Raw genomic sequence first — 15,851 nt, 5'->3', positions numbered from 1 at the left:
ACGAAGGAGGAAATATTGTAGTCCCGGACCAAACTACGTCTGGCATATAGATGGTCACGACAAACTTAAGCCGTACGGATTTTGTATACACGGGTGCATAGACGGATTCTCCAGACGGATTATTTGGCTCGAAGTATCTTCGTCCAACAAAAAGCCTGAACTGATTGCGCAGTTTTATTTAGACGCCATCAAAAATTTAAAAGGTGTGCCGAAAAAGATCAAAGCTGATGATGGAACAGAACACTCGTTAATTCAACCAGTGCATATATTACTTCGGGACTTGATCGGTGACCAAAATGCTTTAACTTCGTTCTCTATCGTTCGATCACCACACAATCAACGTATCGAGGCTTATTGGTCCAAGTTACGTCAAGGAAGAATGGGTTGGTGGCAAGCATTCTTCAAAGATATGATCGACCTCGATATATTAGATCCAGCTGACCCTGTTCTAATCGATTGTCTTCGCTTCTGTTTTATTGGTATTTTACGCCGTGAATTGCGAGATATTAGTAATGAGTGGAACCAACATCTTATTTCAAAGAGCGTAAATGCAGGACCATCAGGTCGACCTGATACAATGTATTTTTTACCGCATCTTTACGAATGTGAAGATCACATCCAAAATATATCAAATGATGATGTAGATGAGTTCTCAATCGACGCTGATCAAATTCCACGCGATTTCTCCTCGGAATTTGAAGAATTCGCTCAAACAATTATGACCGATGAGGGACTTACTATCCCAGGAACTATAAGAGAAGGATTTGATTTGTATTTGCGTCTGTTTGAGAAAATTGCCGAACATAGTTAGTATTTTCGACATAGTATTTTTCAGTATATCTTTATTTTGTTCTAAGTCCGGGTTTTTTGTGTCATTATATGTTTTTTATTCAACAGTTAATCACAGCAAGTGGAGTTCTTTCTGAGGATATCTACTGAAAAGACATTTTTCATACCTTTCAAAGAAAAATTCAATGTTCTTCAATGTTACAAAGCATTTTTTCAACACAACTATCGATCCTCTGAGAATAACAAAATACAAACAAAAAGTGCCATACTATCAAGCAACATATAGAACATAACATATTATATCAGATGTATCCTGCTATATAAATCCTCTTTTTAACTGTATACATAGCTGTGAACATCAGTATACCTCAGTTTGAAATGCAAAAAAAAAAACAGGTTAACCAGTAACCAGGTGAACTAGAGCCTACTGTATGTCAACATTATTTTAGGAGAGAACATATGCTAAAAATTTTCAATGCTCATCTATCGGTTTACGTTTGATCATGAAATATAAACAAAATAAAAAACTTATATTCAAGTTATTTCACACATATAATGATAACAAAAAATCTCAAAGTCCATATGTTTTGTATTCATATAATGTCCATGCTCCAACTAGATGCAGATAAGATGTTATGCATTTCTGCCCTGAATTCACAGAAATTAGAATACGAGGAAGGCATTTCCAACATAGGTGCACATGTGTGTGCAATCGGGCGCCTAGCTGCTGTTGAACACGGTACAAATTCTACTCTTAATTATTTTCCCCACTCGGTTCCGGCACCCTGGCAAGAATCCATATGAGATCGGCCCGGCCCCCCGAATATCCTCTGACTTGTTCTTCCGAAATCCTACGATAAACAAGCAGCACGCGAAAAAAGAAAAACAGATAAGATAAGTTTTATATTGACTTTTATCTTGGATTTCTGCACCACAGTTCACTGTGGTTTATTTTTTGTAGATTTCTGATATCATCATTTATTTGCAAGTGATTGTATTTTGAAAGTTTTAACAGTTTTTAGTCCCTGTATACAGCTGAAAGCATGGCTGAAAATTCAAATGCAAATGATACTACAGTTACTTCTCCTAATACAACAAATGTCGAAGGCACAGACAACGATATGAGACAAGCAATTATTGCAGATGTACTCAGTGCAATAAGAAAAGAGTTCTCTCCTTTACTGCATGGACAAAAGAGGAGACCACTGCCTCCATCTGACGATTCCCTGTCTGTCCATGCTGACAAATACCGTCTTGTTGATGACGAGGATAATATACCAGGAGATACTTCTTCTGAGCATGATAATGACAACAATGATGAAAATAACTTACCAAGGCATTCCCTTGAGAACACTATCCCTGGAGATAATATGTCAGATTTATTTACTCCAAATAAACATGGTGGCAAACGCTACCGTGATTTGGATGTTGCAGAAGACATCCTCTTACAAGTGGATAATGAAATGCCACAATCATTAGACCTTGGTGAAAAAATCAAAGAAAATGTTGCCACTAGAGTTACATCTCATTTCCTGGAAAAATGTCTTATTCCAGAGGTAAAAAAGAAGATAGGGAAAAGGCACTTGCTTCCTAAAAACTGTACTAAAATGGCTGTGCCAAAGATGAACAAATGCATTTTTAATCTCAAAAGTTTTTCAGAATTTCAAAAACGTAATGAGAGAAATTTGTACAACACACAGCAAACACTGTTGAGTGCAACATCAGCCATTATAGAGGTGGTTGAAAAGGTTTTACAGTCTGATGAAGGGAAAAAGCCCTTGAATTCGAAGGATGTTGTCATGAATTGTCTTGATGCAATAACATTACTCGGGTCAGTCAATACAGACCTAAATAATAAAAGAAAACAAAATGTTCGCATCTCTTTGAACCCTCAATACCGGGATCTATGTAACCCCAGTAGACCATGCAATGAATTTCTGCTTGGGGATGATTTACAAAAGGGTATGAGAGAAGCCCAGGAAGCCTCAAAGCTTGCCTTGTCCTCATCCAGTACATATAGCCACAACAATAGCAGGAAATATCAATCATATCCTTATGTTGGAAGGTTTAGTAAAATCCCTAGCTCAACGACAACATTCAGGAAAGATAACCAGAATTTTTTAGAGAAGGGCAAGAAACCACAACAAAGTCATCGGAAGCCCTTCAACAGAAGCAGGAAATAACTGCTGCCCTCAATGTAAGTACATATATATCAAACCTTAAAACTAAGTTAGCTAAAAATGTTAAAAATTCTCAGGCAGGTGCTATTTCTAGATGTTTGCCTGCATGGAAAGAATTGACATCAGACCATGAGGTGTTGTCAACCGTTTCTGGTCTAAAAATAGAATTTGAGGAACCACCTGAACCTGGTAATGCTGAAAGCATGAACTGTTCTTTCTCTGCTGATGAAAACGTATTTATCAAATCAGAGATCACCAGGTTACTTAAAAAAGGAGTAATCAAACAAAGTTATCATGTAGCTGGAGAGTTTATATCTCCTATTTTTCTCACTCCAAAGCCTGGTGGTTCATTCAGACTTATTTTGAATTTAAAAAAGCTTAATAGTTATATGCCATATATACATTTTAAAATGGACACAATTTCTTCAGTTTTGAAATTAGTTACAAAAAACTGCTTTATGGCAAAAATTGATATTAAAGATGCTTACTACTCTGTTCATATAGATGACGAATATCAAAAATTCTTAAAGTTTTATTATGATGGTGTGTTATACCAGTTCACTTGTCTCCCTAACGGTTTGTGTTCTGGACCACGAAAATTTACGAAGCTTCTTAAACCACCTCTTGCTGTCTTAAGATCATCCCAGTGCTTGGTTTCAGGTTATATTGATGACCTTATTACCATGCACAAATCTGACAACGGCTGCTTTGTAAACATAAAGAGTATTGTATCTTTATTAGGAGAATTGGGATTTTCTGTACATCCTGATAAATCACATTTTCTCCCCACTCAAACCTTAGAATACCTCGGTTCAATCATCGATTCAGTCAATATGAGAGTGTATTTAACTGACTCAAAAAAGAAAAGAACCAAGGAATATTGTCAAAAACTTCTGTCTGCTACTCACAAAGTTAGTCTAAGGGAAATTGCCCAACTTCTTGGTATCTTCAGCTCTAGCTTTCATGCTGTGTTATTTGGAAAACTTCATTATAGAGATTTAGAACGTCTGAAGATAGACTCATTAAGAAACAACTATGGCAATTTTGATTCATACACTACTTTGTCTGCTAATGCAATAGCAGATATACAGTGGTGGTGTGACAATATTACCTCATCATACAGTCCTATCTCATTTGGTAACCCCACTATGACTATTTCCACTGATGCTTCTAAGCTTGGGTGGGGTGCAGTATGTTCTAACTCACAAACTGGTGGCTTATTCTCAGAAGTTGCATATAAATGTATTAGAGCTGAAAGCTATTCTTTTTGGACTGAGGTCATTATGTGACTCAGTTTTCAACACCCACATCAAAGTATTGTGTGATAATACAACAGCTGTACATTGCATAACCAACATGGGTAGTTGTCGTTCTATCCCTTGTGACATTGCTGTCAAGCATATTTGGGATTGGGCCATTAGACATGACAACTGGCTTACTATCTCACACATTCCAGGGCTTTTTAATGTAGAAGCTGATGCAGAATCTAGGAAGCATGAAATTAAAACAGAATGGAAATTGAGTGAAAAGATCTTTCTGGACATTGTTTCACACTTTCAATTTTTCCCTGATATTGATTTATTTGCGAGTAGAATCAATACTCAACTGGCTACATTTGTTTCATATAGACCAGACCCTTGTACTACACATGTAAATGCTTTCACTATTAATTAGCATGGTCAAAAAGTCTATTGCTTTCCGCCTTTCGCCTGTGTAGGTGCAGTTGTTCAAAAAGCAATTCAGGACAAAATTGAAGGCTTGATTGTTGTGCCAAATTGGCCAAACCAATTATGGTATCCATTACTTCTCCAGGTTGCTGTTAAAAATCCTTATGTAATTTTACCTTCTAGGGAGCAGCTATTTCTTCCAAATCAACCGTCGTTACTTCATCCACTACACAAGAGCCTGGAGCTTCTTGCAGTGTTGATTCGAACCTGATTGTGCAATTTGATGTTTCTGACAAGGTAAAGTCTTTGCTTATTAAATCATGGACTTCCGGAACAAGGAAGCAATATGCACCTTATATCAAGAAATGGCTTGAATATTGCAGCACCAAAAACCTTGATCCAACCTCAGCTCCTACAGTTGCAGGTGCAGAATTTTTAGCTGAGTTATTTTACTCCACCAAGTTAGAATACTCTGCTTTGAATACAGCCAGATCTGCTCTATCATCTATACTCAAACCTGACCATGGGATAACGTTTGGCAACCAACCTATAATCAAACGTTTATTGCGTGGCATTTTCAAGGAACGACCAACTTTTCCTCGATATACAATCACTTTTGATGTGGATGTCGTGTTGAGGTACCTTGACTCTTTGCCACCACCAGAAGAGTTATCTTTACAATTATTAACGCAACGTTTAGCTGTCTTGATGTGTGTTCTTAGTGGTCAACGATCACAGACACTCAGTGTTTTATCTTTAGATAGTTTGCATCAGGAAAATGAAAAATGTGTCTTCTTTATTCACAGTTTACTTAAACAAAGTAGACCGAAAAATCACCAGAAACCATTGGAATTTCTTGCATATCCCACTAACAGGAAAGTCTGTGTTGTGCAAAACCTTACAGAATACTTTGCTAGAACTAATAGTCTACGCAACAATGAGAAAAGGCTTTTCATAAGTTATGTTTAACCCCACAAAGCTGTAACATCTGCAACTATTGCTAGGTGGACCTGTAAAATGTTGCAAGCTGCAGGGCTGGACACAAATGTTTTTAAGGCACACTCAACTCGTGCTGCTTCTACATCAAAATCAAAACAAACTGGTTTGTCTCTTTTAGATATTGGAAAAGCGGCGGGTTGGTCCAATGGTAGCACTTTTGCAAGGTTTTACAATAAGCCTGTTACGACCAATTTTGGACAGCATATTTTGATGAAATCCAACATTTGATTAAACTTTATTTATGTGTATGATATAGAGTGGTGGTTTAATTTTTTGTGATGTACATATATTTTGTGTTATGATTTCACCATTTAGTGAGTCTTGTATATTGTTGTTTTAATATACCCTTTACTGGTATTTAACCTAGCTTTGAAGTCTCATATGGATTCTTGCCAGGGTGCCGGAACCGAGTGGGGAAAATAATTCACCAAATTAAACAAGCACAGTGCAGTTTGATTAGAATTATTTTCCCCTATAGGTTCCCCACCCTGGCAAGAGTTCATGTGCCCACCACACCCTCCCTATGGTGGTGTTTTATGATATACGGTTAAATACCATGCTTGGAAGTAGGATATTCGGGGGGCCGGGCCGATCTCACATGAACTCTTGCCAGGGTGGGTAACCTATAGGGGAAAATAATTCTAATCAAACTGCACTGTGCTTGTTTAATTTGGTGAATTTTTCTACCAACAATACATCTGAACCTGTACAAAATCTTAGGAACGTTTTAAGTCCGATTTCATCCAACCCACGGATAAACTGCTTCAGGTAATCAAAACATTCCCTCTCAGCTGCATTTTTTGGTTCAGCGTTGAGTATTTTAACAACTTTACGATTAGTTGGAAGTATTTTTTTGTAAAACAAATTGATGTCATTGAAAGTGCTAAATTCCTGAAAATCTCTTAAAACATTCATTGACTTTGTCCAAGAGCAAACCATAAGATATGGTCGTTGTATCAATTCTTGACGTGCGATCTCTAATATCACACCATACACATTCATTATGGTAACACGGCTTTTACAATTAAATCGATCCAAAATATCCAGGAATTCTTCATCTTCAAATAAACCATTGTTTTTTTCATGGAGGGCATCATCAACAATCTTCGACTCCATTGGAGTCAAATAATTCAAAAAAGATTGAATTAGATTGTCATTTTGAACATTACCAAACAAACAATACATAATAAAAGCCTTGCATAGTTGCATAGGAAAATACTTTGTGTCATAATACCCTTTCACCAATATCGTAGCAATAGAACTCCATTCATCTAAATAAAAATCATGTCGTACAAATGGAACACGCTCTGTATGTCCTACACACAATCCATCTAATATGTCCTGCCAAACAGAAGAATATATATCACGATCAACCCCTATGCCAATACCAGTTTCTTTTTCTCCTCGTGCATCTATAACAACAAACTTGATTTTTTGAGGTACTGTTATTGTTTTGAATGCTTCCACCATATCAGCTCGAATATTTGTACGGTGAACAATAACTTCCTTTTCTATGTCACTCTCTGTGAGGTCAATGGTTGGTGCATGTACGGCTTGTGTTTCTGTGGTTGATGCATGTACGACTGGTGTTTCTGTGGTTGATGCATGTACAACTGGTGCTTCTGTAGTCGATGCATGTACGACTGGTGTTTCTGTGGTTGATGCATGTGCGGCTGGTGCTTCTGTGGTTGATGTTGATGCATGTACGGCTGGCACTTCTGTAACTGGTGCTTCGTTAGTTGGTGTAGGTGCGGTTGGTTCATGCTGCGAAGTGCCAGAATCTGTATTCAAAAGATCATCTTGTTGGTGATCAGAATTTTGAAAGAGATCATTTGAACTACCAAAATAACCTTGGTGGTCAGATGAAGGTTCATGATCAGCTTCAATTATTGAACTTTGTTCTACAGACGATGAAAATACTATGTCATTGGATGAGGGAATTGAGGTTGATGCTGCTAATGGATCAATGTTTCTTATTGTCTGATATACAGAAGGATAACAGATTCTACATATCCCACCAACCATTTGACAAAAACATACAGAACACACATCTGTTTCGAATACGGTTGAATCAAAATAACCATATTTTGTGTGTAAAACAAAGTAAAATTTACTTATATAGACACCTCGATTTTTCAAGCAGTCCTTGAGGGTTAGTGATTCGTCAATCGCAACACCAGATGCATCTCTAATGGTAATTTCACAATCATTTCGACTTTCACCAAAGAAGTTTGTTCCTTCAGGAAAATAATGGTTGATGGCTTTTTCCTTGATTGATTCAACAGTATCGAAATCATTAACAACAACAAAGCGGTGGCCACCACCGTGTTTTTGCGTTACAGTTGTGTGTGTACCTTTTAACAAATCTGCACGTTTCCACTTGACATTAACATGCTTCTCCTTACCTTCCTTTTTAACATCATCAGCAGAGTTTGAGGTACGAATACGTTTCAACAGGCTGCCAAGTCGAGTCTCTGTTTGTTTGTTTTTTATTTTATTTGGAGGGTCATCTTTATTCTGCATTTCGTCCCTCACGATTCTTTTGACCAGATTTTCCATATCCTAAAAAATGGTAAAAATTGTAAAACATATCACCAATGTTTTATTCAATCATTGAACTTTTACTGTAATTATTCACCAAGCTGTATATTAGCTATAAACCATGTTTGTTTATATCGCTTTGATATTGTTTGTTTGTTTTTTTTTGTTTTTTTTCAATGACGACACTTGTAAAAGTTTTTATGTGTCTGGTCTGTGTGTACACTGTGTGCCATAACTAACAATATCTATCTTAGAAAAGACATGTGTTATCCTTGATTTATAATATTTTTGCCATATGTCCCAACTTTTTTGTTTCCATTCATTTTGCTCTGACCACTCTAGATAGCAAAAAATTACCAAAAAGCTGTCAAGGCTGTTGTCTGAACTTTCGCTTTCGCTCCTAACACACAGCAAATAGGTAGCCATATTTGATTCCTAGCTTCAATTATTGCTGATGCAAACAAAAAACTTTTTCGACTCCTCCCCAGAGAGGTGTAGATTTTCGAAATGAAATTAACAAAGACAAAAAACAGTAGGTGTAAAAATTTGATGACTCACCGAACAACACTTCGTCAACAACGTGTCACACAGATAGAGACCTCTGGTACGCTAATCAAAAATTTCCCTTCACTGTTTTTTCAAATAGCGAAGGTCAACTAAAAAAATTCCCTTCACCACTTTTTAAATATGCAGAAGGTCACAAAATGTGTGCCATAGAAAAACCCTGAAGGGAAAATCCCAAAAATCCTGAAGGGAAATGGCAAAATTATTGAAAAATTCAGAAGGGAACTGAAAAACGATGAAGAATAATAAAAAAATATACAGAAGTGAAGTGACACCTGAGGGCCATCGTACGCATGGACGAACAGACACAGGTCATTTTTATAGGACCTTGCCTGTACAAAAAAAAATGTTCAGAAATAATTTTTAACTAAAAGTACATTATTTTGTTATGTTATTTCCTAAGGAAATCAATTCGAAAATCAGTCCGAGAACGTTCTTAGGTTCTAACAAGTAAAAAAAAGTTCTTGATCTTTGCGTGCAACGTAGCTCATTGTTTTTTACTGTTTGTTTTTTTTCTCACAATTAATTTTTGTTTGTTCGAAAAGCGTGTACAATGTGGTCCTGTACAATACAGGAGTTCCCTTGCTTCATTGCCGGAAAAAACCTGAAGAGAAAATAAATACATACAGTAAATGTAAATAGCATTTTTTGCTCGCTCGTTGTTGATTTTTGTACTTATTTTGTTTGTTTATTTATTCATTTCTAGTTTTTGTCCTAGGTTTTTTTTGTCATGTGAGAATAGACCCTTGTGTTTAAGATTTATCATAAAAAAAAACGCAAGGAAAACCACATTTTTTTAATTGTGCTTCGGGGAAATTACTTTTTGTACTATCGTTTTAACCTTCTGAGAAGGCTAAATTTAGAATATCAAAGGCTATAAAAACAATTACACGTTAAGACATTTCTCACGATACCTCTTGTGGTGGTGGAAGCACGAAAATTAACACGAGAACAACATTTTAATTAAGGTAAGCAAGTTTAACAAATATTTTGTTTTTTTATTTATTGTGGTTGATTTTGTTGTTTTTTTTGTTTTTATAACTTTGTAGCCATATTAGCAATATGAAAAAATTATTTTGTGTTTTTCTTTCTTTTGTCGTGTAAGCTAATAATATAAACTGGGACGGAACAAAAATTCTCCACATAAACACAAATTTTTAGTAGTGTAATTATTGATGAGGGTGGAATCCTGTAAATCTCGTCCCGCCTTTAATTAACTAGGCTATCTTGAGACGAAAAAGCATAACGAAACTCTTACCTTAACTTTTATTCCAATTGTACTTATTTCCTTTTTTTGTAATTTTAACGCCCTTTTTACCGCCCGTTTGTTTTATAACGGTAAATTTCTTACTGGAGTATATAAAAACTTGTTTGTCATAGTGATTTAAAAGTATCAAAATTAAAAAAATTACGTGCAAAAATGTCGGTTAAATGTTCTACTTTAACTATGCCCCTAGGCGGAATGACTCAATTCTCAAATTTCACTAGATTAAAAAATTTAGTAAGTTTTTTTCTAATACAGTGCTCCATGGAGCTTTATTTTAGCCTTGATTTAAATTTTCCATTTCCCTCCAAAAGTTTTTATGTTATAGCGCCGTGACTAACTTTTCTCCTTCAATTTTAAGTAGATTTTTACGGCTAAATTTGTTGATAATTTTCTTCAAAAAAGTTCCGTTAAGCTCGATTCACACTGTGGTTTAAGTGTGTTTTAAGTATGTTTCAAATAAGATTTTAAAGTTAAAGCATAATGGGAACGTGTTCGCGTTTTAATATTTTCGGCACAAAACCTATTTAACCCTATCCAGTCCAGGGTTTTTCGAATGTATTATGACCGGGGGGAGCGGAATCCGCCCCCCTCCCCTTCAATAACTTTTGATAGGGTCGTTCAAATTGAATCAAACTTGGCATGCTTGTAGTACCTCCATAAAAGGAACAAAATAGCAGCAATATATTTTTACTTGCGTCAGCACATTTTCCGTGACGTCATCAGAAGCTTTAAATTTGTTAAAAATGCAACTATCTGCTTAAAGTTTAATTACTTTTGTTTCAGAGCGAATTTTTGCATTCTGTTTAAAGTTTCTGAAAGGTAAATAAAAGTTAGTTAACATATTTTCCAATTTTTACGTGAATCGCAAAAAAAATTGCCAAAAATTGCCCGAAAATCCGGGTTTTTCCGATTTTCGGGTAAAATCTGACAAAATCGGGAAATCGGATTAATCCCGTGTCCAAGTTTTGCAAAATGATCCTTCTAAATAAAACAAAGTTGTGTTGCTAGTTTCAAGTTCTAAGGAAAATCCTAACAGAAGTTATTAAATTTTCCCCATTATAAGGATTTCATAGAGATATTTAGGGGTAGTTTCGAGTAATAGCCAATATCAAAGCCACTGAAAGGTATGGGAACAAAAAATTTGGCATGCAGGTGTCTAATAGATAAATATTGAAACTCAGTAAGTTTCATAGCCATATAACATAGCAATAAGGAGTTATTTAAAAAAACCGTCAGGGAGGGGGGGGCGGAATCCGCCCCCACTCCCGGACCGAGTAGGATTAAACCACAGATAAAAAAACCTTGATCAAAAAATTTTGATATTGTGGTTTATAGTTCAAAGGCGCCGACAAATGCCGAAGGAGTTTTCAACGATTTTAGGGCACATTTTGCGAATTTTCACGTTAAGACAGAAAAGAGAATAAAAAATGGCAGAAAAAAAACTGACTTTGGTACAGGAAGAGAATCTTAGCGAACTTATTCGCCAATATCCAGTGATTTTTGATAAATCACACAAAGGCTACCAAGAGAGAAACGCTACATGTTTTTGCTTTTAAAACACAGTGGGAATGCTCAGGATTTATTTAATTTTTAAAACACATTTAAAACCTTTTAGGTTTTATATTTAAACCCAAGTTAAACCAGCACAGTGGGAACCAAGCTTTAGGGTTGCTTTGGTGCTAGAGAAAGTTGTTATCAGTGAAGGTGGTAGCAAATAACAAATACAAAGGCTTGATATAAACATCCGAACGTACATTATATTTTTAATTGCTAGCTACTAGTTCTATATTTTTCAATTATACCTGACATTAGGGCCATTTGATTTTCAATTAAATTAAAAATCAAGTGGCCCTAAGGGTAAGCATTTAGAAGGATGCTGGATAATTTTATTATGAAAGAAACTTGCAAAAAACGTTTTATAAAGAATGTCACTAAAAGCTACTTCTTAAGTTTGTCAAAATTTTAAATTCATGTCATATTTGAAAGAAAAAACCCTGTGTTTAGATTGGTTTGAAATAAGAAATTGTCTGTAATCAAGATGTGAAAAAATTTTCAGTTATACAAAAGACAAGAAATCTTCTGTTTTCAAACATATAAGTTTTATATTGCACGCTCTTCTCAGGCTGGGATTTTAATTTAAAAAAAATAGGTCTATTGTTTAGAGCAATGGAGCAAAAAATAAGAACAATAACCAGCCTAATTAGAATCATAGTATTCTTTTAAAAAAGCATGCGTATATAATGCAGTATGTGTTTTATAGAGACCTTTACCACTTTGAAAACTAACATATCAGTTGTTTCCACAAATAATCATGCATATTAACAATTTTCGTCAAAAGAAAGAAAAAAATGAAATATCAACCCTCGCCCCAACCCATTTTTGCTAAAACCTTAGACAAGCATTTTCGCGAATTCCCAAAATAGAAAGAAGGTGCAAAGAAATAGGAAATTTTTTCTTAATAATTTTGCCACGCTTCTATTTTTGTGCTTTTATCTTCTTCCTTTTGTACAGAAATCACAATGTCGGACTTTGTCAAAATCTATGATGCTCAGAAGAAAATGACGCGGGGAGCCGATGTGAGAGAAGATGCAGCGTTGATGATGGAGCCGTACAATAACTGGGAAGAGAAAATTATGCCGGCTCCATATACGATTGCTCTTTTAGGACAACTCGTAATTATATCCGGTACTGTTGATTTTAAACTCAAGGAGCCTCAGGCTGGATTTAAACATGTTCAATGGCCAGATTCATTCAGAGCAAGCTTGGCACAAGTCACTGGTGAAGGTTATAAGGCTTTTAACATAGCTCATCAAAGCATGGATGAAATTCGCTTAGCTACAAAGGAGGTACCAGCACATCTTAAAAGTGCGGTAACTATACTGGCTGGTGGGAGTGACTACGAAGTGGAGAATGTTCTTCCAATCACATTGCACAACATCGAAGATATTGCAAGCACGTGCAAAGAACGCTCAGAAGAAGTAGCACAAAAGTTTAAATCAGTCATGGAACTTGTTTTGGAGTTGCAACAATCCTGTGTGGCGACTCATTCTGCTTCAGAAACTCAACTGAGAGAGATTGAGACGCAAATTAAAATTCAGAAGATAAAAGAAGATGATTTAAAGGAACAAAAGTCTAGATATAAGGAACAGTACGAGCGTGTTGAAAAAGAGGTGAAAAAAAGCAGCGAGCGCTACGATAAAGCCCTCGATGACATTCCAGGAGCAGGAGAACTTATTGGCCTGACCATGCTGGAAAGTGTGTCTAATGTAGTCTCATCACTGTCTTCTATGTTCAGCTTTGGTAAGGGGATTGTGAAAAATAAAGGATCCTCGTCAAAATCGCGAAAGACACCCAAAAACGCAGGGGTGGAAAACATTCCAATCACCTACGAAGATAACGAGTTATATGCGATTGCTAAAAACCTGAACAAACCTGTTGAAAATTTTGATATCTATTTTGAAAATGAAAACACTCTGGTGGAAATCAGCGCTAAAGAGGAAGACTCAAATTTACAATACCAAGAGTTTTTTTTCAAAGAGCAGAAAGATACGGTGCGTCAACATGGAGGAAGTAAAGTTTTGAAAAAGGAAATAACAAAAATCTGCGACGACAGCTTACAGATTTGCAAGGAGATAAGAGATCGTTATAAAAGTAAGAGACTTGGACACTGTGAGGCTCTTTATCAAAAAGTGGAGACAGTGTCAGATCTTACAAAAATTCTTTATCTTAAAAGTTCAGAAGCGCTTCAAACTAATCCCATGGTAGGTGGTACACCAAACATGGATAAGCAAACAAAATACAACACTTCAGGCTCCATCACTCAACAAAGAGTAAAAAACGCTCATTTCAAGGTTGAAGCTGCAACAGAACGTTTTGAGCAAGTCGAAAGACAATTTGAAAAAGCGTCAGAAGACATGAGGAAGAACAATGAGGCTCTCACCAAAGCGCTTACTGAAATGGCTGCATTTGAAGCGGAAAAAGCAACACATGCAGATATCATTGACATGTTACAAAAAGGTATCAAAAAGCTTGGTTTACTCCAAGAACAATGGGCTCAATTATCTCTGTTCTTCGAGCATATTGCTACTTTAATCAAAACCAGTTTGGGAAGTCAACTCAATACCTTTATTAAATATTCCGGCAGTGCTCGTCAGCAACAGTTGGACACAGGTGTTAAAATGAGCAATGTCATGAGAGATAACATTTATCAAACCGTGTTCGAAGCAGTGAAGTATTCCTCGTTGGTTAATCATTTGGCAACTGGGTATTTCCAGGTATCTGATAAATATCTTATGGGTTCTATAAGCAAGTTGGGAAAGTTGTTAGCTTTAGAAGACGAAAGAGAAAAAAAGAGAGAGCAAATAGCATTGACACAAGATTGTGAAGAAACACAGAAAGCTATTAAGAAACTGATTTCTGATCATAACAAAGAATTCAAACGTAAAATCAACAATCGTATGAATGCCATTAAGGACGAATTCAAACAAGCCTTGCCTCCACTTGACGAAAATGAATCTAAGAAAATAAAAAGTTTGGCTCGTGAAGCTATCACGGAAGCACCGACTCGTGCAACTGCTACTGAAGAAGACATGGATCAATACGCGTAATCTCTGAACAAACTGACTGCTCTTTTTGTTATTGTTGTTGTTGTTGTTGTTTTTGTTGTTTTTGTTGTTGTTGCTGTTGTTGTTAATATAGATATAGCAGTGGCTGCACAAAATAAGTTAACACCACATTATTTTTAGTTTTTGTAAGGAAAGAAATTGCAATTCTTCATAATTTCGTTTGTTTGTTTTCGTTTGTTTTGCTGTATATCTTGTAGTTCATTTTTAACATTGTCATGTATTTATAAAAATAACTTACATGTTTATTTTCGTGTTTGTGTAGGCGCATAAATTTCCGCTTACAATTATTTTTTGGAGGTATAAAAAACTCGCTGAGTTTATGTATCAGAGTCATACGTTTTTGTAGATTATTAAAATATATTTTTCCTATGGTACAAATTTTTGCTAGATTTTTCTGATATAGTTGAAATATTGAAACTTAAAAATTTGTAGATTCATTTTCATTATTTTCACCTTAAGTTAGAAAAGTTGCAATGTAAGGCTTCCTGGTTTTCATTTTTACTGGTCGCCAAACTTCATTTTTGGAAAAATTATATTAAAACATTCTGAGAAAACAAAACACCTAACATTCTCCACGTTTTAAACTGCTCTTGGTAATGGACTTCACTTCACCACATTAAAAAGTGACTAACGAATCGAAGGGTGTACGCTAAATGTCAAATCGACGTTAGAGGGGAAGGAGGAATCCTTTAACGTTTAAATATTCTATACCATTAAACATTTCGGAGAAAGGAAAACACTTTAAACTTTTTTGATCGTCTATACGCTTCACAAGCGCATGTGTTATAGGAAATAAATAGTGCAATTTTTGACTATCAGTCAGTAAGGGGTTTGGGTAATATCTACACGTAGGATTGTCGTTTGGCGCACACAGTTCGTGAGTCACCCCACATCAAGGGGAATTTAGGAACTTAGATTTAAGGCGAAGTTTTATTTTGTCTCTTAATTTATGTCCATTTTTGTAGTAGCAGTAAGACAGCAAAATATGCATTCTTTAACTTAAGGTATTTACTTTTGTCATATCATTTTAGAAAAGAAATAAAACATTTGTTTGGCATAATGCTTCACATCATCGGTGTTGACACGCAAGTTCGATGACAGCATGAGTATTTTGAGCAGGTACATGCTTTTCTTAAGAACTTGTTTGCTGAAAATTAAGAACATATTAAGATAATTTATCCACCTCCTCTTGTTCTTTAGCGATGTGACGTCACATGTT

The 15,851-nt window shown here is 35.7% G+C and overlaps 3 protein-coding genes across 3 annotated transcripts; 2 read left to right on the top strand and 1 right to left on the bottom strand.

The window, feature by feature from the left end:
* Nucleotides 1-1,322: 1,322 nt before the first annotated feature.
* LOC130621184 (uncharacterized) lies at nucleotides 1,323-8,947 on the bottom strand. Its single transcript, XM_057436502.1, has 2 exons — nucleotides 8,534-8,947; nucleotides 1,323-8,197 (listed from the first exon to the last, which is right to left on the bottom strand). Exons 1-2 carry the CDS (start codon nucleotides 8,600-8,602, stop codon nucleotides 6,281-6,283), a joined length of 1,986 nt encoding a protein of 661 aa, XP_057292485.1. The 5' UTR covers nucleotides 8,603-8,947; the 3' UTR covers nucleotides 1,323-6,280.
* Nucleotides 1,420-4,258, top strand: LOC130621306 (uncharacterized). Its single transcript, XM_057436606.1, has 4 exons — nucleotides 1,420-1,528; nucleotides 1,825-2,854; nucleotides 2,914-2,986; nucleotides 3,047-4,258. The coding sequence occupies exons 1-4, from the start codon at nucleotides 1,420-1,422 to the stop codon at nucleotides 4,256-4,258; spliced, it is 2,424 nt and encodes an 807-aa protein (XP_057292589.1).
* A 627-nt stretch (nucleotides 8,948-9,574) lies between the features above and the next one.
* On the top strand, nucleotides 9,575-15,063 carry LOC130621183 (uncharacterized). Its single transcript, XM_057436501.1, has 2 exons — nucleotides 9,575-9,708; nucleotides 12,519-15,063. The coding sequence occupies exon 2, from the start codon at nucleotides 12,527-12,529 to the stop codon at nucleotides 14,612-14,614; it is 2,088 nt and encodes a 695-aa protein (XP_057292484.1). The 5' UTR covers nucleotides 9,575-9,708; nucleotides 12,519-12,526; the 3' UTR covers nucleotides 14,615-15,063.
* Nucleotides 15,064-15,851: the final 788 nt, after the last annotated feature.

The sequence above is a fragment of the Hydractinia symbiolongicarpus genome, chromosome 12 (assembly GCF_029227915.1).
Source record: "Hydractinia symbiolongicarpus strain clone_291-10 chromosome 12, HSymV2.1, whole genome shotgun sequence".
NCBI lineage: Eukaryota > Metazoa > Cnidaria > Hydrozoa > Anthoathecata > Hydractiniidae > Hydractinia > Hydractinia symbiolongicarpus.
This window is presented reverse-complemented; position numbering and strand designations above follow the sequence as displayed.